The following is a 25,783-nucleotide window of genomic DNA, read 5'->3' on the forward strand; positions in this document are numbered from 1 at the left end:
AACCCACCGGTGAATTGTTGGTATGCTGGCAAAGCCTTTTCTGCTCTGCGACGCACACTTTGGGGCGAAAGTAAACCCACCTCTTGAGAGCAGAAAGAAGGAGAAAGAAAAGAAAAAAATTAAATTTGGATAAATAACAACCATACCCGCCTCCTCCGTGGAGAACTTCCAGCCTAAACATCTGGCTGGCTGCATGTAAGGAAAAGATGTGTGTTTGAGTTTAAGCAAGGTGAGCAAAGCACGAACAGCCGAGCCAACCAACAGTTGGGATCAGTCAGAGGCTGCACAGACTTATTAAGGGAGAGTGTTCCTGGGAAACGTGCTGCATAGAGGAACGGGAAAAAATAGCTATATTTATGGCAGCAACATGTATGTAAGCATCTCGCTTAACGGCAGGATACTATGCGTGAGGACAGGATGTGGTGAAACAGGTGAAATGTCTGGTCATAGGGCATAAAGTGATGGAAACTGTGGGTAATAGCTCTCATTTGCCGGTTAATGATGACAAAAGGTGTTATTCCCCGTGGGCAGAGCCAAGTAATTGGCTTTGGCTTGGTTGTAATGAGGCTGCTAGATTCATGTCGGACTGGAGATGCAGGGCCATATTCAACAAACACAGTCATGAAAGGGAGGTGGACTGTGCATATAGGTGATTTACAGTATGTAGTTCTTTACCATAAGGAGCATATTAGGGGCAAAAAAAGAAGAATCACATGGGCTGCTACCGTGATGCCGAGGGCGCTGCACACAAGATTCAAATGTTGATTTGTGGTCGAGACATTGGGGTTTTAAAGTGTCAGGGGCTAATTGCTTTGACTGCAGTTTGCAACCCAATAATATCAAACTTTATTAAACATCTGGTGGAATCATACTTGTCCCTGTGAGTTTGTGGGAAACATCCTGTTGGATGGGACTGAAAAGTAAAAACGACGCAGTGGTCTTGATAAGTGATTCCCAAGTAGCTGAACAAAATGCTGATTTTATTTCAAGAATATACTGTATATGCGTCAGTTACAACATCTTAAAGATACGTGTTGCCATAAGGGATTGCAAGGAGTCAGCAAGCGAGCCTGGTAGGCCAGATTGTTAGCTAAAAATGTATGTAAACATATTTTAAATATTTAGCTAAAATGAATGAACGAGAATGGCTGAACAGTTGAAATAATTAGCGTTAGCTAAAAGTAATGAATACATAATTGAAATAAGCGAAAATGTTTGGATAAAGCTGTAATTAATTTATACATAAATGGAATAATGAGCTAAATACAACAGTTAACCGTGTATTAAATAATAGTAGGCCTACAAGAGTACAAAAAAGTACAAAAAGAAGAGCTAGCTAGGTAGCTTGTCCTTCTCCGGCGCGGTGGGGAATTAGCAAGCTAGCTGGTTTGCTAATTCCTTGCTAATTCCGTTTGCTCTGGCTCTCCACGCCTCACAACGCCACCACCCTCTACAGAGTCACTGCAGAACCTCTGCTCGGTTTGGCCTTCTGTGGAAGTCCAAGTAGTTGTCCTGTTTAATGGGAATGTCCATTCTACGCCTGTTCTTTTACTGGACAGTTTGAGGTTCCGACCACTCAGCGTAGTTATACGAATGCTAACCATACAAAACTGAGCCACGCCTTGACGGTTCAACTGTATGACTTTTGAATTTTTTTATTGTAACAACATCCACTTCCAAAATGTGAGTTGTTGTGAGTCGTCTCAGTGCAGGGTGCGACCGGTGCTGAAGGCCTCTCCTTGGTGTTAAGTGGTTTACTTCATTTATGAGGTCATACTTTAGAGATGAGAAGAAAGAGAAGGAAGAAAACTGTTACAGTCACATGCAAGCTCTCCAGATGCCGGCAGCGTGATCAAACGGTTCCCAATTAGAACCATGTAATTTGGTAACATTATGATATTAAAGATGGCAGCTTGGTTTTCCCAAGCAATACTAACTTCACAACCGGCTGACCATAATTTGGGGTTGTGTTGCATTAATGCAATGCGGTAATGGTGCAGGAGGAGGTTATGTGTGTGTGTGTGTGTGTGTGTGTGTGTGTGTGTGTGTGTGTGTGTTATGGGATTGTTGGGAGTTGCTGCACAGACGGGCGAAAAGAAGAAAATGGTTGGTAAGCATTGAAATATGCATCTCTTTATTCCAGAAGTAACATGACTTAAGGATGAAAGGGTGGAGGGAATAGGCAGCAACATGAGTGTGTCACATCGGAGGCTCTTTAGGAGAAAATATTTTTTTTTAACATACATCGTACAGCAGCGACTACTGTCTGTCGTCATGGTGACAGTGGGAAATAAACACAAAAACAAGAACGACATCCTATTTATTGCTGAGAAAGAAAAAAAGAAAAAAGCAGACGGGATGAGAACTCTCAGCCTGTACGCGATGCGCTTCAAAGAGAAAGTTTGACATTTGGGGAAGTAGATTTCCTTCTCTTTCTTGAGAGTCAGATGAGAAGTTTGACACCCCTCTCATAATTGTTTAAAAAACATAAAGTCCGAAACAGAAGCCGGTTAGCTTAGCAAAAGGACTGTAGGTGGGGGGACATCAAACATAAGGCCAGAGATGTACACCTTGCAGCTAAACCTCATTTATTTATTTGTTGTTCGCCATTTCAATAATCATTCATTTATTTTCAAGTCTTGTGGATAATATTACAATCAGCCGGATTTAAAATCATAATAATTGACTTGCATATATTTTATTTTGTGTCCCTTTATTGTCTTGTTCAGAACACAAATACAATATAAATCATGAATTTTAATAAATTATATCTTTATGTCATACATTTTGTATATATATATATATATATATATATATATATATATATATATATATATATATATATACTGAAGAAAAAGACAGTGAGGCAAAGGAGGTTTGCTCCCTGGTATAACCCTCAGACCCGCGACCTAAAGCAAACTTCACGAAAGCTTGAAAGCATATGGCGTTCCACCAATCTGGAAGAATCACGCTTAGTTTGGCGAGATAGTCTTAAAACATATAAAAAGGCTCTCCGTAATGCCAGAGCAGCCTATTACTCATCAGTAATAGAGAAAAATAAGAACAACCCCAGGGTTCTCTTTAGCACTGTAGCCAGGCTGACAGAGAGTCACAGCTCTGTGGAGCCGTGTATTCCTATAGACCTCAGTAGTAATGACTTCATGAACTTCTTCAATGAAAAGATTTTAACTATTAGAGGCAAGATTGATGCTCTCTTGCCCTTAACTACTACCGATCTGTCATCAAGAGGAGTGGCCTTGGAAACGGCTGTATGCCCTGGTGTATATTTGGATAGCTTTTCTCCCATTAACCTAGACCAATTGTCCTCAATGGTTTCTACTTCTAAACCGTCTACCTGTCTCTTAGACCCCATCCCAACGAGGCTGCTTAAAGACGTGTTGCCTTTAATTGGCACCTCTCTGCTGGATATTGTTAATGTGTCTTTGCTAACAGGCCATGTAACACATTCCTTCAAAGTAGCTGTAATTAAACCTCTCCTGAAAAAGCCCACTCTTAATCCAGAGGTGTTGGCTAACTACAGACCAATCTCTAACCTTCCCTTCCTCTCTAAAATCCTTGAGAAAGTAGTCGCAAATCAGTTGTGCGACTTCCTACATCAGAATAGTTTATTTGAGGAGTTTCAGTCAGGATTTAGAAAACACCACAGCACAGAGACAGCACTGGTGAAAATTACAAATGACCTCCTAATTGCATCAGATAAAGGACTCATCTCCGTACTGGTATTATTAGACCTTAGTGCTGCGTTCGACACCATTGATCATGACATCCTATTACAGAGACTGGATCAGTCGATTGGCATTTCAGGTACCGCACTAAGTTGGTTTAAATCCTATTTATCAGATCGATCTCAATTTGTATTTGTAAACGATGAAGCCTCAATGACCACCAACGTTAATCACGGAGTTCCACAAGGTTCTGTGCTTGGACCAATTTTATTTACCTTATATATGCTTCCTTTGGGCAATATTATCAGGAAACACTGCATAAACTTTCATTACTATGCAGACGATACTCAATTATATCTATCGATCAAACCAGAGGAGACCAACCAGCTCGCTAAAATTCAAGAATGTCTTAAAGACATAAAAACATGGATGACCTGCAACTTCCTGATGTTAAACACCTCAGAGATCAATTATCTGGTGATGTGGTTTCTGTAGATGGCATTTCCCTCGCATCCAACACCACTGTAAAGAATCTAGGCGTTATCTTTGACCGAGACTTGTCCTTTAACTCCCACGTTAAGCAAATCTCAAGGATTGCATTTTACGTAACATTTCAAAAATCAGGCACATCTTGTCTCAAAAAGATGCAGAAAAGCTGGTTCACGCGTTTGTTACTTCCAGACTAGATTACTGCAACTCCTTATTATCAGGCTGCCCTAATAAGTCTCTTAAATCCCTCCAGTTGATCCAGAATGCTGCAGCTCGTGTACTTACAAAAACTAAGAAAAGAGATCACATTACTCCTGTATTAGCTGCGCTGCACTGGCTCCCTGTAAAATCAAGAATCACATTTAAAATTATTCTCCTCACCTACAAAGCCTTGATTGGTGATGCACCATCATATCTTAAGGAGCTTGTAGTACCATATTGCCCCACTAGAGAGCTGCGCTCACTAAATGCGGGGCTACTTGTGGTTCCTAGAGTCCTAAAAAGTAGGATGGGAGCAAGAGCCTTCAGTTATCAAGCTCCTCTTTTATGGAACCAGCTTCCACTTTCAGTCCGGGAGGCAGACACAGTCACCTCATTTAAGAATAGACTTAAGACTTTCCTGTTTGATAGTGCTTATAGTTAGGGCTGAATCAGGTTTGCCCTGGTCGAGCCCCTTGATATGCTGCTATAGGCTTATAGGCTGCTGGGGGATGTTTTAGGATACACTGAGCACCTCTCTCCTCTTCTCTCTCTCCTTATGGATACATTTACATCTCTCCATTGCACCTTATTAACTCTGCTTCCTCCCCGGAGTCGTTGTGACTTCACGTCTCATAGGGTCCATTGGACCTGTCTGATGCCTGGTGAGCCGGCCTCCCACCTTGGCCCTGCTGATGCCCCGCCCCCTCCTCTCTACCTCCTTCTTTTTCATGGATTGGAGTTCCATTCATACATTGTCATATTCATGTAATGTGTTTATGTAACTTTGTAAATGCTGTTCATTCTGTACACATGACATCTATTGCTTCTGTCCATCCGGGGAGAGGGATCCTCCTCTGTTGCTCTCCTGAAGGTTTCTTCCCTTTTTTCCCTGTGAAAGGTTATTTTTGGGGAGTTTTTCCTGATTCGATGTGAGGTCCTGGGACAGGGATGTCGTATGTGTACAGATTGTAAAGCCCTCTGAGGCAAATTTGTAATTTGTGATATTGGGCTATACAAAATAAACTGAATTGAATTGAATTGAATATATATATATATATATATATATATATATATATATATATATATATATATATATATATATATATATATATATAATAAAGCTACAGTATACTATGTTGAACCTGCGTCTGATGCCGTATCGTCAACAAACAAAAAGCCTCACTATGCCCAGACATGTCGTGTAACCCGGTGGTGCGAGAACTAACTTATAGTTTTACCTCAACCAACCCCGAGTGACGGGTTATCTGGACATTCCACTGGTCTAGAAGCTCCTACACCCAAACCACAGGCTCACAATGGTCTCGCCACCAGGGCCCTGCTTGAGGCGACCGACACTGTCATAAGACCTTGAATAAGGAAGGTAGAGCCGTAGTAGCACTTTGGTAGCACTTAAATGGCTCTTACTGATAGCACTTTGTAGTTTAACTTTATTGAAGAAATTGTACTTTCTTGATTCTTGTTGTTCTGAGTTTGGACTCATGGTTTAATGCACTTATTGTAAGTCGCTTTGGATAAAAGTGTCAGCTAAATGACATGTAATGTAATGTAATGTAACTAGCCTTCTATGGAAGTCAAAGGAATAACAACAGACGGTCGAACTAAGAAAACACAAACGGGAAATGCAACCGACAAGAGTCCTACCCCAAGATCACAACTCTCATGCCTTTTTGTTAACACTTTGTTCATGAGCGGAACCAACCGAGGAGGTTTTATTGAACATAAAGAGCTCACAATAAGTGTGTTAAGAGAGTGGCGTGGCGCCTGATGTGGATCTCAAGTGTTCCTTTTCACGACTCTGTGCTTCGTCAGAGCTGTCACCGGATCAGCTGGGCTGGAGGATGTCAAGGCCGGGGAGGAGGGCCAGGCCCTGTTGTAGCCTGTCCAGGCGGACCAATCCTGAGGTGTGTGAGGAACGATAGTGCGTCAACAGAGTCGTGGTGTAATATGTTTAAGAAAGGTCATAGTCTGCTATGTCAAGTCATTGTATAGTATTTCAGAAAGTTATTGAATTGAATGTTGAAAAATACTTATAGTAGAATGTTGAAAAAGGCAGTGTAACATGTCGAAAAAAGACATCTCATAGTATGGCAAAGAAAAGTCATAATAGAACATGTTAAATTAAGTCATGAAAGTAGATATGATTTAGCAAAAAAGGAAAACCCTAACAAGACATCCATCTTCATCCGCTTAACAAGATATATTATATTATATGATATTATATATTATAAAATCTGAACAAAGTCAAAAATACCTCATATGGTAACTTCCCAAGTCTCTTAAGTTTTTCTTTGTTGAAGTTGTTCTTTAAGACCGTCCCCAAGCTCATATTTCTGCTCTGAGGAGTTAGGAAAGGAAAAGATCTCTGAGGAGCCATGAGTAACGTGTCATGAGAACCACCTTCCTCATTTAATGGCCAATTCTCCCCCTCGTCGTTCATCAGTAATTTGATTTGTACGCTGTGATATTATGTGATATTTCTGAACAACACTGAACTTTCACACCAGATGGAAGACAGAAAATAGAACTTAATCTGTGTTCTATTTGTTTCCTGATTGACCATCTTGTTGAAATATTTGTTAATTGTGTTTCTGAACAACAAAAAGACCACAAACGACTCTTTTAATTTTCTATAAAGATTTTTTTTTTTTTTCCCAATCTGCTATTTCACCCAATAACTTTGATTATGGACACAATTAAAATTCGGGAGAGTCTGACTGTTAGTTAGTAACAGCTGATCCAGCATCAGAGGAAAGGACATTCTTTCTCATTTCCTCTCTCCTCGCATGGTTTCCTTGCGTCTCTCCAAGCATCCATTGACTAAGACGAAAGAGCGATGTAAGTAAGAGACAGTATAGTATGTTGAAAAAGTAATTTAAAAAGTCATGGGAAATCATAAGTCAAATCGAAAAAAATTGTCTAAAGAAAAGAAAAGTAGGTTAGTTTAGTAGTTTGACAAGTCAAGAATTATTTGAAACTAATAGTATATACTTAAGACTTTTACAAAAAGTCATAGTATGGTATGTCGAAAATAAAACAAGAAAATTGTATATCAAAAAGTCAAAGTATTGTATTATCTAAAAAGTCATATGTGAAGAAAAGTAAGAATTTCGCAAAAAGTAAAATTAAAAAAAGTATAGCATGTCGAAAAAAAGGCGTAGTATAGTATGTTCAAAATAGGAAAAGATAAGTCAAAGTATATTATTACAAGTCATAGTATATAACATGTACAAAAATATATATATATAGATTAGACCAGATTCATACTCATCCCCCGGTTGTCACGACATGTTGACTCGTCAATCACGAGATAGCCACACCTTTTAACTACCAGAGGAGTCGCCCCCTGCTGGTCATTAGAAAGAACCACATGGACAGGCCCTCCAGCAGTGGCTTCACTTCTCAGACCCGGAGGTTTCCGCCTGGTCAAACATTTACGCCTCATGTTTACATTCAGACACAATTGCATCAATTTGGGGTCGGCTGTAGCTCATGGGTAGAGGTGGTCGTCCCGCAACCACAAGGCAGCCGGTTTGATCCCCGCTCTCCCATAGTTGCATGTTGAAGTGTCCTTGAGCAAGAACCCCCAGTCGCTCCCCGGCTGCCCACTGCTCCTTGATAACTAAGGATGGGTCAAATGCAGAGAAGAATTTCCCCACGGGAATCAATAAGTGTAAATTTCTTTGGAAGTCAGGGATGAAGTTTAATCTCTACGGTCACATTGATATTTTTGAGACAGCTTGCAGCTTTATTAATAATCAACTTTAGAAATGTTTTTTTTTAAAGTCTAAACAGCATAACAATCAAGAATATACTCTCCAAGACTATGTAATAAGCCTTTTCATCAAGAGTTATTCTGGAAAAGAGCCTCAGCAGTGGGACCTTTTTTCTTCTTTTTTTTTAAACATGTTAATCAATACCTAAAGAAAACCCATGTGTGGAGAGAGAGAGAGAAGTTTGCTCAGTTCGCTGAAGCGTTGTGACCCTTCATGCCCAGGTTGTCAGTGGAGTGTGCAGGAAGGATGGGGGGGGGGGGGGGGGGGGATTCACGGGAAGGGAGAGTCAACAGCCAAGCCGATCCCTCCCCCAGAGGGTTCTGGCTGTCTCGCTCTGTCTGTTGACACTCTCCTACTCCATTGACTTTTTCATTAACCTCCTACCAAAATGTTTTTCTCTCCCACACTCCACTGACATTAGCCCCCCTCCCCCCTCCTCCTACCACACAAGATCGTGGTTCAGCTGTTCCACCTTGTGGTCAGAATTGATATGGTGTCCTTCACGCCAACAAAGTTGTGTCATCCAATTTCTCCTAAATATGAAGCATATTTGATCAGAAACTTTACATCCAAGCAATTCCTAACTTTGAATAAGTCTCTTTTGAAGTAGGTCACAGCATTAAATATAGACCGATACGAGAAACCCAAACCTGTGGACGTACTTCACGTTTCAATTGGCCAAAATAACTGATGGCCTCAATCATTTAATTACTCGCTTCTAGCAGCTAAAGAAATTCTAATTATATGGTTTCATTGGCTCGCGTTCAGAACCGGGCACCCCATCTTCTGCGAGCACGAGTGCATGTTTCCCTCCAACTTTAAGTGCCAAAGCTCCTGTGCACAGAAAATCACCGGGGTCATGATAGGTCATATCAAAATAAGACCGGGGAGCCAGCAGTCCGTCTTACAGCCTGCGTCACATACTTAAGAGGGACTAAAAAAAAAAAAAAAAAAAAAGTCAACCGTTTTGTACCTGTTAAAACTGCAGAAACACACTGCTCACTTGTCTGCTTCAGATGTGCAGCTTAAGCACACACACACACACACACACAGGGGGAGAAAGTCAAGAGAATGCAGTGTGTGCATTAATCAGCACTCCGTTTATTGTAAACACTTGCTTTACTTGAAAAGTTTTAAATGTGTGAACCACAGCAGAGTATTAGTATGTAAAATAAATAACTGGTACCCTGGTGTAATGGTGCAGACGGTCTCAGTGTTCAGTAAGCATGTTATTAATGAGAACTGTTGAAGTGTTCTCTCCCATGATGCACTAGTGGAGGAAGGCGATAAGGACACCTCTGACTCCCATCCCTCCAAAGCTCTGCTCTGACTACCAAATGAGGCAAAGTTGGTCTCGTTATGCAAAATCTTAAATTGAACTGTGACTTTAAAAATCACATTTCACTGTTGATGTTGCTTTTTTGCTGTAATGATCTTCTCCATACATCTTTTTTTTCCCTCCTTATTCCGACAGTTGACAGACAGACTTGTTGGCGGCTGCTTAATTAAGAAGACGCTCTCTCGGCGAACGAGAGACGAAAAAAAAAAGGTTGAATCTGAAATAAAAAGCATTACACACAAATTAAGAATAGATTGGTTTAATTATTAAAATCTCATACAATTCCCTGAAGAAAGAATGAATGTCATGATACAAACTGTTCAGACGGCTGTAACAAAACCACTGTTTGAATCCGCCGTTTAAGAGTTCTGCGCCAGCAGGAGGGAGAATTACACAAACAACGAGACTCGAGAACCAGAAACAGAGATGCAGTAAAGAGGCAACCAGGAAGTCACCAGGAAAATATGAAAGATTATCGAATGTGAAAAATGCGATTCCCGGGTGGAGAGACGAGGCCGCGATGTGAAAGTAGTTTGACCCCCTTCACCAAGAAGTCCCCACACCGGAGGTCCCGTTGAGAGGAGGACGGGCTCAGAAGTCCTCCTCGGCGTTGCGACTCCTGCAGCTCTTGAGTTGTTTCAGGCGCTCGACGCACTCCTCCACAGTGCGCTCGCCGTGCACTTTGTTATCCCGGGTGCGCACGTTCACGGTTTCGCTCGTCTTCTCCTTCTCTCCCACCACTGAAACACACGAGGTGAACAGAAGAGTCAATATGGGGATGGACAGTGAGAGCGATGAGGAGTAAAGCAAGGGGGCGAGGCCACTCACCCAGGATGAAGTTGTACTGCGCCAGCTGTGCGTTCCTGATCTTCTTGTTCAGAGTGCAGCCGGGGTCCAGGTCCACGTCAGTCATGAAGCCGCTGCTGTGGAACTCCTGCTGGACCTGCCACGTTAACCGGAGAGACGGTTAGGGTCATGGCAGCACGTTTCAAAAATTCATTTGTTTCCTTTTATTCAAATCTAAATCTCTTTTTGTAAAATTATAAAGCGCCCAGTTGCATCTACTTTACAAAGTCGAGGTCTCCCCTATATTTTTTCACAGCAAAGAGTAAATTATACTAGTATTAACATACTATCAACATTACTGCCGTTTGCATGTCCATCTGTGGAATATGAAAAAAAAAAAGGTTTGTGTTTTAAAATGAAAGCTCTCTGGCCTCTTGCTGTGGAAAGGAATCCTGTCAACACAAGGCTTTTATTCTCAGAGTTCTTTGCTGAGCACAAAGCTATCAAACAACAAAGTAATGTCCTGAGCGGTGAAAACTAAAGTCTTCCTTTTTTATGAAACGTTAACTTCAGATTAAGCAGGTTTTGATCCATCACCAGCGTGTTCAGATCTCTTACTTTACAGATGTGTAATGGTCCTACATCTCTGGATCAGACGTAATCCTCTAATCTGATATTTGAAACGAGGAGATGAACAGGCCGGTGTTTACCTTCCGAGCGTATTCCTCACAGGTCGGCCCCAAGGGAATGACCATCACCTGGCGAGGAGAGAGCCACAGCGGCCTGAAACGGAACGCGACACATCGAGCACGTTAGCAGACCAGGTCGCTGTGCATATGAGGTTTTTTTTCTTTTTCTTCTTAATATCTCTGCTCAGTCGATCATAATCGGTGCTCAAGAGGAGCAATGAAACAGAACGCTCTACTTGACAAATCAAGCATTCACAAACCATTTGCCTCCGTAGTTCTCGGTCAGGATGGCGATCATCCTCTCCACTGATCCCAGGATGGCTCTGTGGATGATCACTGGTCTCTTCTTGTCGTCGCCATCTTGGCTACAACATCATCAGAAGAAAGGGGGAGGAAAGAACAACAGAGATCATCTGGAAGAATTAGTAAACGTTTAATTTTTGGGGGGATTTATTGTAGATTTTTTTCAGTAAAAAAACAACATTTTTTAAACAGATCAACAGCTGGATTAAAACCAAATCTGCAGCCTCTGGGGCAGCTTCAGCTACTTCACATCATATAGTTCCATTCAGTCCTATTTTCTGCTTTCACATCAGCACTTAACAGTAATTTAAACATTGACCGATTTCTCCAGTATTTCCGGAAACTTCTATCTTCTGATAACGTTAACTTTGATTACAATATGTTGATACAAAACATATTCTACTTCTCTTCCGGTTTTCCTTCAACAATGAATGAACACACACGGAGCTACCTGACGAAGGAGAGGTTGAAGCGGATCGGGAGTTGGAAGTCCAGTTGGATGGTGGCACACTGATGGTAGCGGCCGATGGCGTCCTTGATCTCGATGTCGATCTGCGGAGGAAGGACAAAGATGGTCAAACGTTCCCGCCGTCACAGTTCTAAAAAGTACACCGTTGCCGCCGGCTCACCTTCGGCCCGTAGAACGCTCCGTCGCCGGGGTTGAGGACCCACTTCTCCCCGAAGTCATTCAAGCTGCTCTCCAGTTGCTGAAAAAAAAAAGAAAGAAAGAAAGGGAAATAAACAATTAGTGCTTTGTTACTATAAATACACGCCAGTAGACAGCGGCGTGTGCTGAACTAATCGCTTGACTGCGAAACGTTAACGTCTCGATAATATTTAATGGTTGCTTGAGGGAGTTAATGAGGTGAATCACATAGCAACGTCTGTTTTCGTCACGTTCATACAGGGTTTTGTGTGTGTATGTATGTATGTATGTATGTATGTATGTATGTATGTATGTATATATATATATATATATATATATATATAGCATGCAAACATTCATTATAGTTTAATGCACTTACTGTAAGTCGCTTTGGATAAAAGCATCAGCTAAATGACATGTAATGTAATAAGAAATCAGTGATACATTTAGGAAATGTTTTTCCCTCAGAGAAAAGTGCCCAGATTGGTTTGACCTATCAGCTGCACAACTTTTTCTTCCTCAGCTGCAGATAAACACCTGCAGCAGCACGATCTCCCTCTGCTGCAGACGCTGAGTTCTCTGGTCTACTTAATATTTAAACAGTTATTGTGGCCACTGGATTGATTGTTAATAAAAAATGACCCGTCATCAGTAATGTTCCTGCAGAAGACACACTTGAAATAGAGTCACTTAAAAAAGAAAAAAGAAAGGGCTTAACAGCACTGACTGTTTAACATTAAGCGGGAAGGTGACACGTGGTTGGTGACAGTTGGGCATAAAAAGAATCATCTGTTCTGTAAACTTTACAACAGTGTAAAAATAATCAGGGCGTTAGAATCTGTACAGCATCAGACGGCCTCTGGACCTTCACATCTCTTCCCATTTCCTCTTCATATTACTGCTCTGGTGTCAGTCATTACATATTTAATACGTGCTTGTTGTAGTATTTCTATATGCACTTGTGTGTATTTTGCAATTCATCCACTTTGAAGTCAACAGTTTGTTCATTAATTGGCATTCTATCTATTTTATATTCATAAATATTTATTTGCTATATTAGTTGTTAACATGTGATTCTTTCCATCTTACTTTCTTATATTAACCCATTTATTCTATTACCATCTGTTTACCTACAGGGGTGAAATGAGTTTGACTTTAATAATTTAAATCTTTCAATCTGGACAAAAAGATAAAAAAGTTCCATATAAACAAAATGATTATAGTATAGAACAAACTTCTAAACAATCCAGCCAAAAGCTAAACGTGTGGCTCCATGAACACCTACAGTATTCATTCGGTCTGAAGCTCGTCAGACGAATAAAACTGTTGGATGCGCCTCAGACAGACAGACATTCTAACCAATATAGAAAACACACGGCAATAAAGACTCATTATCTCTCTGTTTAACTCGCTCGCTCTTGTTATTACTTTGCTCGAGGTAGTTTTAAACGCTTCCTGCTCTCCAGAGAGAGGAGCTTGGCGCTGAACCCGAGATGGGAAGCGCAGAGCTGGTCCAAAGAGGCGATTTGATTTGGAGCACCATCCATCCATCCAATACATTTTATTTATTTTTTAAAGTACACAAAATAAATGTTCTCAGTCCACAATTCAAATGTTCATTCGCTACGCCCTACAAATCGCTGTAATGTTACAGATCAGCGTCTGTCTCGATTCTCCGGGAGAGACACCACCTTTCTCTCTCACCAGCCACGCGAGAGACAACGAGAGGCCTCGTGGTTACCTTCTCTGCCTGCTCCCAGATGCCCGGGTCCCCTAGAAACTTCTCCGGCCGGGTGGAGAGGTTGAGTTTGAAAGTGAAGCCGAACACCTCGTACACGGCCCGCAGGAAGTCCAGGCAGCCCTTGATCTCCTCCTCGATCTAGGGGGGGGGGGGTTAAAAACAAAAAGAAAGATAATTAGCGGCGGAACTTTCCAGCAGCTGTGTGTGCATGTGCGCTGGATTTTCATCTCAATATTGTTTGAATTGCTTTGAAGTCTTTTGTTTTCTTCTTGGAAACAATTCTGAGGTGGTTTGATTTACTGGATAATAATATGTTGTATATTCGTGCTTATTATAGGTTCGAAAGAATCTGCAAGCCGAAAACTAGAGCTGGGTCAGAAAATATGATTTACAGAGGTTTACAGTAGTATTCCAAGATGTGTAACGATGGTGGTCACCCTTTCAGCAGGGGTGCTACTGTAGACAAAATACACGGTTCAGTACAGATCGAGGTTTTGATCACAGTTCGGTACATTTTTGGCACAATGAGGGAAAATACCCTTAGATTTGGCTGCAAAATATTTACTCAAATCAAGATTTAAAAACCTCGATGGACTGGCGGCCTGTCCAGGGTGTCCCCTGCCTTCGCCCTATGTCAGCTGGGATAGGCTCCAGCGCCCCTGCGACCCTAATGAGGATAAGCGGTATTGAAAATGGATGGATGGAAGATTTAAAATAGTTCTCGGTTATTTAACCGTTGCGTCCTTATAAAGTACGTAATACGTGACCTTTCTTTACAGGGCTTTTACAAAAAAGAAAAAATTAGAATCCCTCTTCGTTATTGTGGAGGTTGGTTTATGGCTTTATTCCGATTACAACTACATGGCATGATGAAATGTATAAATTAATGAATAAATAAAAAAATAAACGGAAATGTCTGATAATATGTTAACATAATAATAATAATAATAATAATAATAATAATAATAATAATAATAATAATATAAAATTCTGCAATGCCTCATAAGACTTTGACCCGTTGACATGTCCTGCACTGAGCTGCAGAGCTTTATATAAAGGCAGCACATCGGACAGCCATAAACCGCTTCGCTTGACACAAGTCCTGGTCCAGTGGGCTCGATGGGCATCGCCGACCCGGCTGCCTTTTAATTCACTGGTGCCATCAGACTAGTGCGACATCAAAATGTGTGAATGAGCCGAATGACGTTGCTCACCTGGTCCATGGTGCAGAAGATGTGAGCGTCGTCCTGCTGGAAGCGGCGGACCCGGGTGAGGCCCGTCAGGGCTCCCGACAGCTCGTTCCTGTGAAGGACGCCGAAATCGGCCATGCGAATAGGCAACTCTCTCCAGGAGCGCGGCCGGTGATCGAACATCAGACTGCAGCCAAACACAAACCAGCATTGTGAAGGAAATGAAAACACTGCCACAATACTACCCACGATACGATAATATCCCGATACTGAAGTCACAATACCTTCTTATAGCACATTTTAAGCATTCTGCAATCCGCCGAGTATTGCGATCATACATATTGCAATAAATTGTGATTTATTTTTTGTATTAAACAGCATATGTTTTGATGCAATACGTTTTCACTCATGTTCATTTGTATTGCTGCACCATGGTTGTCATGAAAGCTCGTCATTAATGTTGTGCACCCAACAACCTGAACAGTTTCAGTCTGCATAGTCTAACCAAAAATGTGTCATGCAGTTAGTGATGTCACGATATGACATGTTGATATTATTGTCAGAGGAAATATTATAGTCTCAGGGTCTTCACGATTATTAGCCAGAATACTTGTAGTAGGCCAAAAGCTAGTGATTTAAGATATTTATGATAATCAACCATTTCCCTTTTAAATTCAAACTGTAGTAGGGGATTTACAAATTGCTGAGAAAACTTCTCCTTTTGAACCACTATTCATGTTTCTCATCTAAACTAAATTTAAGGAAGCAGTAAGTAAAATATCGTTGGATCACATGACCCTCTGGTCTTTTTCCTAAAAAAGATGCTCCCACACTGCCGATTTAAGGCACTTTGTTTTAGCGAATATATGTTGGTTCCCCCATTTTCCCGGCTCTTCTCAGCGATTCAGCGCAACACTTTCCTGCAAATATTCAGAATAAAAGCCTTGTGTTGTGCAAATTAAAAAAAGGTAGAACATCGATAGAAAAAAAGTTCAGAAAGTGTGGCGGAAAATAAATAAAAACTCACCAGTGTCCTGGGCAGTTCATGGGTTTGAGGGCAAAGGTCTCCTTCTCGACCTCGAAGGAGAACATGTTCTCGCTGTAGTGCTGCCAGTGGCCGGAGGTCTGCCACAGCTTGCTGTTGTAGATGTTGGGTGTCACCACCTCCTGGAATCCCCTCTTCCTGTACTCACTCTGCCAGAGGACCAAGAGGATTTCACCAATGAGCATCTCGAGCCACTCGACCTCATAACGCTCACAACGTACAAACAACTGGTTAGAGCCGTGAACCAGACGGAGTGGGTTCACTTCTACCTCTGAGACAGTTTTTAAAAAAATCGCGATATGAAAAAAGGGGATTTTGGGGTAAACTGAAAGGAAAATCTGGTCATGATTAGACGGCTTTGAGTTGGGACCGTTTGTCTGATTTTAAATCCCTACAGTCAGACGCAGGCTTCAAACGTGTTTTGCTGCATGTTCAGGCCGATTTGTTTAATAAACACATCGCATCACAGAAATCCATTTCATCACATCAAAGTGAAATTGATTCCATTGTGACCAAGAGAGCCAGATCGATCTTGTGGCCCAGGTGCGAGGGGGATTTTATTCAACGGTGTCACAATGACGTTTTGATTTACTCCAAATAGCACGATATCTTGAAGTGTTTCTTTTACTTGGCAAAAAGAAGAACCGCTGTACCAAGCAAACATAAATTCCACGCAGCAATATCGGTTGACAGCATTAATGTCGGCGGAAGCGAGGTAGCGATATGAAATTACATTTTATTGCATGCGCATGCACATGTTTTAAAATGTATGTGCAGAGCCCCTGGTTTCTACGATGTGATCATTAGCACACAAAGCTGCATCATCGACATATAACCAATCCATTCCTACTCCTCTGTATCAATCAAAACGGCACTTAAAAGCAGGTTCAAATTGCAGCAATTCATCTTGCGAATATAGAAAAGCCGCTATTATTGAACGAGCCAGGACTAAAAAGGTCCAGGTAAGTTCTCCCCTTCTCCCTAGGTCAATTTAAAACCTCCTTATTTTCCTCTTTTCTCGCCTTTTCCAAGTTCAGCGTGAGATCGCAGCAATTATCCCCCGCGGGTCACTCGGGTCTGGCTTACTCTGATGAACTCAATCAGGGTGTTGTAGATGTAGGCCCCATTAGGCAGGAAGAAGCAGCTCCCTGGACTCAGGTCGTGGAAGAAGAACAGGTCCTGATCCTGAATACAAAAAAGTGTTTGTTAGCATGATGGGTAATGAAAAAGGTCCAACTTTCAGGTCCAACTGGTTTTTACTATTTATGGACAGCACTGTGCCCTCCTGTGAGGAACTCTTTGCCACACCCGTTATTGTTACACAGAATTATTGGCATCAACAACACACACACACACCCTCAACTGCCAATTACCGGTGAACTTTGGAGATAGAATATTTAACTAAAATGCCATGGGTTCATTTTCTATTCTGAAATCTCAAGGGGTAGTATTCTATAATGCCACATTTTGTATTTGACTGAACACCTTTTTAACAATTCAACAATTAGTGATACTTTCTGAAGCATGTATCTAAGAAAATAAATACAAATAAAGCTTTTCTTGTTGGAGGATAACGGTTCTTGTTACTACGCTGCTGCTCATGCTCCAGGAGGGCTGTATTTCCCACACCGTTTAGACAATGGCTTTGACCATCTTGTCTGTTGAGATGGTGCGGCGACTTGGTTACATCAGACACCCATCAAACCCCCCTCTCCTGAATTTAGTAACAAACTAAATAATCTGTAAGCTTCCTTTACAGTTTCAGGATCACTATGGAGACAAACTCTTTTTATGTCTTCTTCTAAAGCCAAAGCTTCTGCACTTCTCCGCTCGTACCCGGCCCAGTTTGCGGTGATCTCGGTTCTTGGCCTCCTCCTGAAACTTCTCCCACTCTTTCAGCATCTTGGGGTCCGGGAAGGAGATTCCGTAGATCCTCTGGAGGGTTTCCATGTCCGCCTTACCCTCCCAGTATGTAGACGAATTCTGAGGAGGAACCAGACACCACAAAAAGGAATGTGTGAGCTTTCGGCAGCCTTTTCGGATTCATCAAATCCCTGGAGAATAAAATGTAGCAGTGCCTGTATTTGCTGCCGCAGAATTATGAGAGCAGCTGTTGAAATTCCACACCATCATTAATCAGTGTTTCTAGCTGTGTTGGTCCGAATAATATTCGGTTAAAAACAAATGGCTGATGCCGTTTTTGGCCCTCGCTGTTCTCCGTGAGGTTCACTGGATGCGATGTAGCCCACCAGACTGTTTAAAATAGGCTGATAGTCTTTTGTGTGCTGCATGGTTCATATGTTAACTCCTGGTGTTCTTCACCACTGTTTAATAAGTACGGTGGATCTATTTTATGCTGATTGTGGATCGGGTGGATTTCAGAAAGTAGCCCAACTGATAAATATTTAGAAAAATGACCTAACTAAATATTCAAATAAACTTTAAAGGGGTAATCTCTAATGGGAAAGAGGATTCCGCCGTGTTGGGAGCTTCGTCCGGCACTTTCTCTAAAATGATTCGCAGGTCTCATCAAGTTAGTGAAGATGTTTTTTTTTTTTTATAAAGCAGCGCAATAGTTGTGAGATTTGTGAATACGTTTTTGTTGTGTTGTACTCTCGGGGCCACCTTTGGGGCAGAGACCCCAGGCCTTGAAATGCTACCTGGTTTAATTAACAATAAATCCTCATACACACCAACAACTGTTTGGACTTTGATGGCATTAGGGTGAAAAACAAAACAGCAAAAACACCTGCTCACCTTGTGGATCTTAAGTGCCTTGATTTTTCCTGTATGTCTCACATGGGGCCCGCGACACAAGTCGATTAAGGGACCACACCTGGAATGCAGAATGTTTAGAAGTGTTGAGCATTATTATTATTTATTTTTTTCAAAAGCTGACAGTGCTTGGGGTTAGGCTAACAATATTTCCGTTTTTAAAATGTTGCTCAGTATTTTCCAACTTCCCGAACCCGTTGTTGACACTACTGAAGATGTAAATCTCTAAAAACAAAGTCACAAATGCACGACTTGGTGCTTTAACGAGGTTCCGTCCTTTTTGACTTACAGCTGGGCTCTAGTTTTTTGCCCAAATAGAAGTAAAATCTGGACTTGCTGTGGGCCATTTTCAGTGTGCTAGTGTGCTTTTATTACATCATGACAGGATTGAATCATAACACATGTTCACCGTAACGGAGGCCTGTCTCATAGTGGAATACGCTGCATCAGGCTTTGGCCGCACAGATAATACTCGTCAGTAGAATCAAAGCATTTGTGGTTTTGGTGATTCAATGGGATTTGTTGTTTGCTGCAAAAGATATTGAATATTATCCCAGAATTGTGACATGAAGATTAAAACTTTTTACATGCACGGAGCCGGGACTCACCTGTAAACAGTGGTGGTGGGAGTGGTAACCTTCTCATTCAGAATGCGGCATTTGAACTTGTTGTACTGTCGAGGAGAAGATGCGTTTTTACAGTTCGGTTTCTCGTTGAACATTTGCTCACTTTAGTTTGTTTTTCAAAAATACCTTGAACATTTCCAACAGAGTTTCCTTCTTGATCTCCAGCCTCTCGAATGGCTGCTTCTCCTTGATGATTTTCTTGCACAAGGTCTCCAGACCCGGAAAGTCATTGCTTGACACGCCCCTGTCCAAAACATCAGAGAGAAAACACATCAGGTCCATTACATCCAATGACAGTCTTAACTAATCCTACATTAATATGCAAAGTGCATTTAACGCTAAATTTAGGCTGCCAGTGGCCAAACAATAAGCCGTGAGGCCGAACCCTTTTGTTCACATATGTAATTCTTTGACTTGCAGAAACTGATAACCTCAGCAGAGCATGGGCTAATGGCTAACAATCCTTGGCTTCTGGGCTTGCGCAAAGTCAAAATATCCTTCGTCTACAGGAATGTCATTAGCATAAAATGACTTCATTAGGGAGACTGTAGAATTAATTAGACAGCACTCCTCGCGCTCTCCTGCAGCCTGAAGCAGGGAGAAACGCATCCGTTTCAGGGAAAGGTCAAGTGGGAAAGTTGTTTACGGAGAGGAAGTGGAAAAGTTTTCTAAAGAGGAGTCTCAACGCGCGCTCAAAGCGTCCTAGCAATAATCTCAGGCTCTGCGTTTAGATTTTAGTTTTCCAATCCCGTGGGCGAATATGGGAAGATATATCTGGAATTATTATTTTTATTGATTTTAAAAATCGGGCTCCAACGGCATTGTTGCAATCGACCCGTTTTGCAACTGGTTTCAGGTGGAGAATCAGAGTGCCAGTTGTTGAGCCTTGGAGCAGACGCCAAAACACAGAGCTAACTGAGTAAACAGACAGATGGAAACCAAAAGGGAACTCACTCGCTGTTCTCCAGGAACATGTCGTAGTAAAAGCCGCTCTCGATGGGGGGCCCGTAGCAGAGGCAGCCTCCGTACACCCTCTCCATGGCTTCACCCAAGATGTGGGCGCTGGAGTGCCAGTAAACCTAAAAACATTAAATAAGTTAAATAGGAATGTTAAATACAGCCACACCGAATAAGAATGCAAAGGATGACTCTGCCGGGGAAATTAGGATGGTTGACCATCAGGTCTGTGCAGACTTTTGATGAAGCATTACAAAATAAATAAACTATGTGACAGAACTTGCTGACAATGGTTATAATGATAGGATTTACTCACTTTTTCTGACCTCTTCTTCTACAGATAATGCAACTGAAATTGGGCTTTTGAATTTAGGAACAAGTCTCGTTATTCTCTCAGACGGGTCGCTGCCACTTTTATGACGGGAAGTGATTTACATTCTCACGTCTCCTCTCCATGTAAATCACAGAGCTTTCAGGTTTATTATTGATTGTAAACGTCTCATTCATCACTTTGACCGTGCCTGCTCCAACGACATACGGATAAGGTTGAATGAACTCTGCAGGGTGCGGTGCACTGTTGAGTGACCACCACGTTTGGTTAAAGTGTATTCAATAGACAATTGCCTCTAAAATAGTACCATCAGAGAGCATTTCAAAGATATTAAATGACATTGCTAGCGCGGCAGAAATATTCTAAAAACAGTGGCAGAGCTATAGCTCTCATATATATATATATATATATATATATATATATATATATATATATATATATATATATATAAAACGTTTATTATACATACCCAAGATGGGTGGATTACTGTCCCATAGCTCTGACATAACCAAATGTAACAGACATTGCTCACATAAGAAAAATCAAAGATCTGACTCTTCAAATCTGTACATGACCTTTTTTTACCTTTCGGCTTTTATAGATGTTTTGCCAAAGAATTTTAATTAAATTCTAAAATTAAGACATGACATTATTTACTGAATACACAAATAAAGCCTGTGACTGCTGAGTATGCAGAGGTCTTTACATGGATTCTTATCCCCAATGTCCCAAAACAAGAAATCCTTCAATAACATTTTTTTTTTTTTTAAAGTAAAACATCCTGGTATTTGTAATACTAATTATATATTAAAATCAGCCAAGAGCTATTGTAAATTAAACGGGTCATAATTCCCTCTATAATATCGGTTTTATTATTGCTGTGGAAACAATTCCCTCAAATCACTGCATTTATTCCAACTCCGTTTCACAAGATTAACTTCACCAATACTCATTTTTAGTGAGTAGCATCATAAGAAGCCGATCGTTGGCCGCACCTCTGGATTTTTCTATGAAACCGAGTGTAGTTGATTGCGTTACTGACGACAAGGACAAAATCAATTTCGCCTGATTTATCAGCTCTATTTATTGGCTTAATTATCCTTATCAAAATAATAGTATGAATACCCCGTTATGTTATCAGACTGATATACATCGTGCATCCCTAACAAGCTCCATTTCAGACAGAAATGAGGTTGACTTACAGCTTGAGCCTCCTCATCATCAAACTTGAGCAACTGAAGGCTGCAGTCTTCCTCCAGTGGTCTGTCCAGGTCCCACACAATGCTGTTCACCTTAGCAATCACCGTGCCGTCGGCGAGGCCTTGACTGTACAGGGAAAAATATTCCACATCAAATGATTGTGCAGATGTACAAAGACATCAGCGATAGTTTGGCATTATACTGGTGAGACCCATTTGAACAGATGCATTGCTCAAAAATGTCTGCCGGGACTTCCCCTGCAGCTGAAATATTAAAACGTGACTTTAAATTGGGTCTGACATAAATAAATATCACAAGAACCATAAGACCTTCTGATGGTCTTTATCCAATCCATTCTCAGACTATCCAAAAGTTTCCATAGCATGTTTTTCCGTCTTAAATGTCTTCGATGGATGGACTAAGGTTGGCGTGTGTTATTTAAAAATCACAGCGTTCATAACTGTGGGTATTGTGAATCCTTTAGGAGGCAGTGGCAATGATTACAGGCTGCGCAAATAAACTTGACAGCTAATCTTTGGGAATTAAATTCATGCAATGCCCTTGAGGTTTTCATAACACTTGCCCTGTGGCACATAAAAGCAAGGTGTCAATTTTGTATTTGTTTTTGTAACGACTACAGCGAACCCATAATTGCACCGACCTGATTCCACAGGCCACCTGGTACGGCGTGGTCTTCCAGGAATCGGCGTCCACCACTTTTCCGTCGGGCAGAGTCACCTTGATGGCTCGGCTGTTCTTCGCAGCCTTCTCTGCCTGCAGCGCGTCGTGCTCCGCTTTCAGCTTAGTGTACAGAGTAAGACGCTCATCTATGTACTGGGGTGCTGGCGTCAGCTAGACGGATACAACAACACCAAAAAGGTGTGAGTAAATGGAGAACAGTGGAACATGCTGTCGTTGTATCCAACTTTCGTTTGGCTTAATCTGCAGAACTCTTAAAGCTAGGGTTTGTAATCTTGAGAAACTAGCAAGAGTAAAATAGATTTATTTTAATTATCCATATCGAAAAACCCTGCCCAGTGTTGCAAACCCTTTTCCAATGAAAGTAGCTAAATATATAAATTAAGTGTTCTCTTTGTCTACCCACTTTCTTCGTAGCTGCTCAGCTTGACTCATCTCCTCGTTCTTTCAGTTTAACCCTTAATGTGTTGCACTTGCAAATCTGTGCAGTGATTTAACGCATTAAATGTTTGACAATACTGGTATTGAATCGAAAACCAACAACCAAAGAAAACATTAGCTTCTACATACTTATAGCAACTCACTTCAGATCTGCTTCCAGACTCCCCAGCAGCACTTTTGGCCTTCTTCTTTCCTCCATCTTTAGGACTTTCGGTTCCCCCCTGTCCAAAAATGGTTTAGTCAACTTTGTTTTGTATCAGGAAGAAAGTTGATGAAAGACACAACTTCATAGTTAAAAAGGTGGGAAAGATGCACACCCTACACGATGCTTGACATAATAGCAGCATAAACTGCTGACAAGAAATGTGTTATTTTAAAGAGCCCTTCCTTTTTGGTAGTTGCATAGCCTACAATACAGAGCAGTTAGATAATGTGCAAGACCTCACACAAAAAGTGCTGGAGGAAAATCCAGCATACAAGTGACCTAAAAATGTACGTTTGAATTGATTCTCGCCACCCTACAGCGCTTTTCCAAATTTTAACGCACAGATTTATTAGTAGAAATGTGTGGGAGTCACTCAACCAGTGTTTAAGAGAAGAGAGCTTTCCACAAAAATAAATACATTACACCATTTGGGTAAGTCCTGATTAAAGGGAACACAGGCGATTTATGCAAGAAACGTGTTGGTGTGTGTGTGCGTGTGCGTGCGTGTGTGCAAACCTAGCGAAAAGCAGGGAAACACTAAATTGCCAGAAAGTTGAATGGGGTTTGGCGTGAGGAGTCTATAAGTTAGCTACATTAGCCAACACCAAAACTCGCCGACTGGGCTCGGTCATTCCAAATGTGGCATATTAAACAGTTTAAAACTAAAATTAAATTAAGCCGTCTGTTATCTTGAGAGTTTCCCTTTTTGGGTAGCGTTAAACACATCGTTATCTAGCTAGCTAACAGGTTAGCACCGCATTGCTAGTGGCTGACGTTAAATGAAAGCATGACACTTGACTAAAGGCTAGCTGCTAGCCGGCTAGCATGACTTAAATGTAGCCAGTTACAAAACGGAAGCGTTACCTTTTTCTTCTCGTCCACCCGCAATTTGCTCATTTTCTCCTCGACAGCCTGGTCCGCCATAACGAGTGAACAAGTTACTTCACTTTGAGAGACAGCGTTAACTTCTGCGAATTCTCGTCAGCGAGCAGGGTCGCCGGGTATGGGCTGATGACGCGACCCGGATGTTGAGATTCTGATGCAACATTGGAGGAGGCGGAGCTTTCTCTGACAGAGGACAACGTTCAGCCTGTTTAAATGACCTCCTAAACTAGTTCTTACGAAGTCAATTAATTAAACCGGCCTTCATTAGGATTTGGACATCAACAAATGTGCCATGAAAACTGTAAAGGCTACTCAGTGTTTATCATCAGGGGCCGCGGGCAAGAATTTAGAAATACTGGGATCACTCCGAAGAATCAGCAAACACCATCTGCTAATAACAAATTTAAATAATTAATAATCTGTAAAATGTAACTGTTCATTCTTATGTCAACTTTATTTGAAGGTCAGTAATATATATATATATATATATATATACTGTAATATATATATATATATATATATATATATATATATACATACTGTAATATACATATATATGTATACATATATACACATGGAATATATATACTGTAATATATATGTGTGTATATATACAGTATATATATGTGTATATATGTATATGTGTATATGTGTATATATATATGTGTATATATGTATGTATGTATATACATATATATGTATACACACATATACACACACATATATATATATATATATATATATATATATATATATATATATATATATATATATATATATATATATATATAACCAGGAGACCGTATTGCAAGCACACACACTTTCTTCAGAAACACACACTTTCTTCAGAAAGTGCACTTTTCCCAAGTTGTCTCTGCGAACTTGTTATATTTTCTGTGTGAAGGGAAACAAGCCGGGGATCTTTTTTCTGTCAATATCTGGATGCCTACCATATGTCTTGGTTTCTCGTGCTCTTGCATGGTCACAGACAGCACAGTTACACTCTGAGTTGGAGAAGTGGAGCCCGTTTTTTTAATTTTTATTAGCCCACAAGAAAACACTTCTCATTTCACTGAAATATGAAGCAGGTTTTACGCTTGTATTATTCTGAGAAATTATTGAATCCAAACTGCTGTGGTTCAAGTCAAACCGAAAACTTTCTATTCAAGAGTGCACTCAAAATCACAATGTCACTCCATGTTTCTGAATTCTTTCTTTCTAAATAAGTATTTTAGATGTGTCGCCCAGCAGGGACATGACAGAGGTGTAGTGACACCATTGGATCAGCGCTGAGTAAAATCCTCTCTTCCATATGTTTTGAAGTATGGCATCCTTCTGTTCGGCTTTAGGTGGTTTTAGTGCATGCATTAGCCAACTGCCTTTGAGGCTCACAGCTACCGTTTTGTCAGCAGGTTTTAGAGTTACAGTCTGAAAGAACTTCTTTTAAATAGCCTATATGATCATTTGTGGAGTGGAAGGAGAAGAAAGGGAATATTTGCAGAATAAAATGGAGCGCTCGACGCCCACCGTACTGCCACAGGCGGATGTTGGGTTGCTAGTGGCAACCACTGCTGGCACTGTTCCATAGCAGTTGCATGTGTGACCATCAAGGCCCCCCCCCACACACACACACACACACACACACACACACACACACGCACACAGGAAGTTTAAATCGTTTAAACCACGTTATGCCATGGGGCCCAAAAATACTACTTACTATACATCGAGAAAGAGACATCTAAACTTTTTTTA

General features: G+C 41.1%; 1 protein-coding gene across 1 annotated transcript; it reads right to left on the minus strand.

Annotated features, from left to right (window-relative positions):
* Positions 1 to 9,752: 9,752 nt before the first annotated feature.
* Positions 9,753 to 24,181, minus strand: tars1 (threonyl-tRNA synthetase 1). Its single transcript, XM_034541427.1, has 19 exons — positions 24,008 to 24,181; positions 23,082 to 23,159; positions 22,460 to 22,650; positions 21,801 to 21,924; positions 20,265 to 20,389; positions 19,437 to 19,554; positions 19,293 to 19,357; positions 18,667 to 18,745; positions 17,746 to 17,892; positions 16,996 to 17,094; positions 15,892 to 16,058; positions 14,889 to 15,051; positions 13,675 to 13,812; positions 11,917 to 11,994; positions 11,739 to 11,839; positions 11,245 to 11,349; positions 11,006 to 11,078; positions 10,338 to 10,452; positions 9,753 to 10,249 (listed from the first exon to the last, which is right to left on the minus strand). The coding sequence occupies exons 1-19, from the start codon at positions 24,065 to 24,067 to the stop codon at positions 10,101 to 10,103; spliced, it is 2,175 nt and encodes a 724-aa protein (XP_034397318.1). The 5' UTR covers positions 24,068 to 24,181; the 3' UTR covers positions 9,753 to 10,100.
* Positions 24,182 to 25,783: the final 1,602 nt, after the last annotated feature.

The sequence above is a fragment of the Cyclopterus lumpus genome, chromosome 9 (assembly GCF_009769545.1).
Source record: "Cyclopterus lumpus isolate fCycLum1 chromosome 9, fCycLum1.pri, whole genome shotgun sequence".
Taxonomy (NCBI): Eukaryota; Metazoa; Chordata; class Actinopteri; order Perciformes; family Cyclopteridae; genus Cyclopterus; species Cyclopterus lumpus.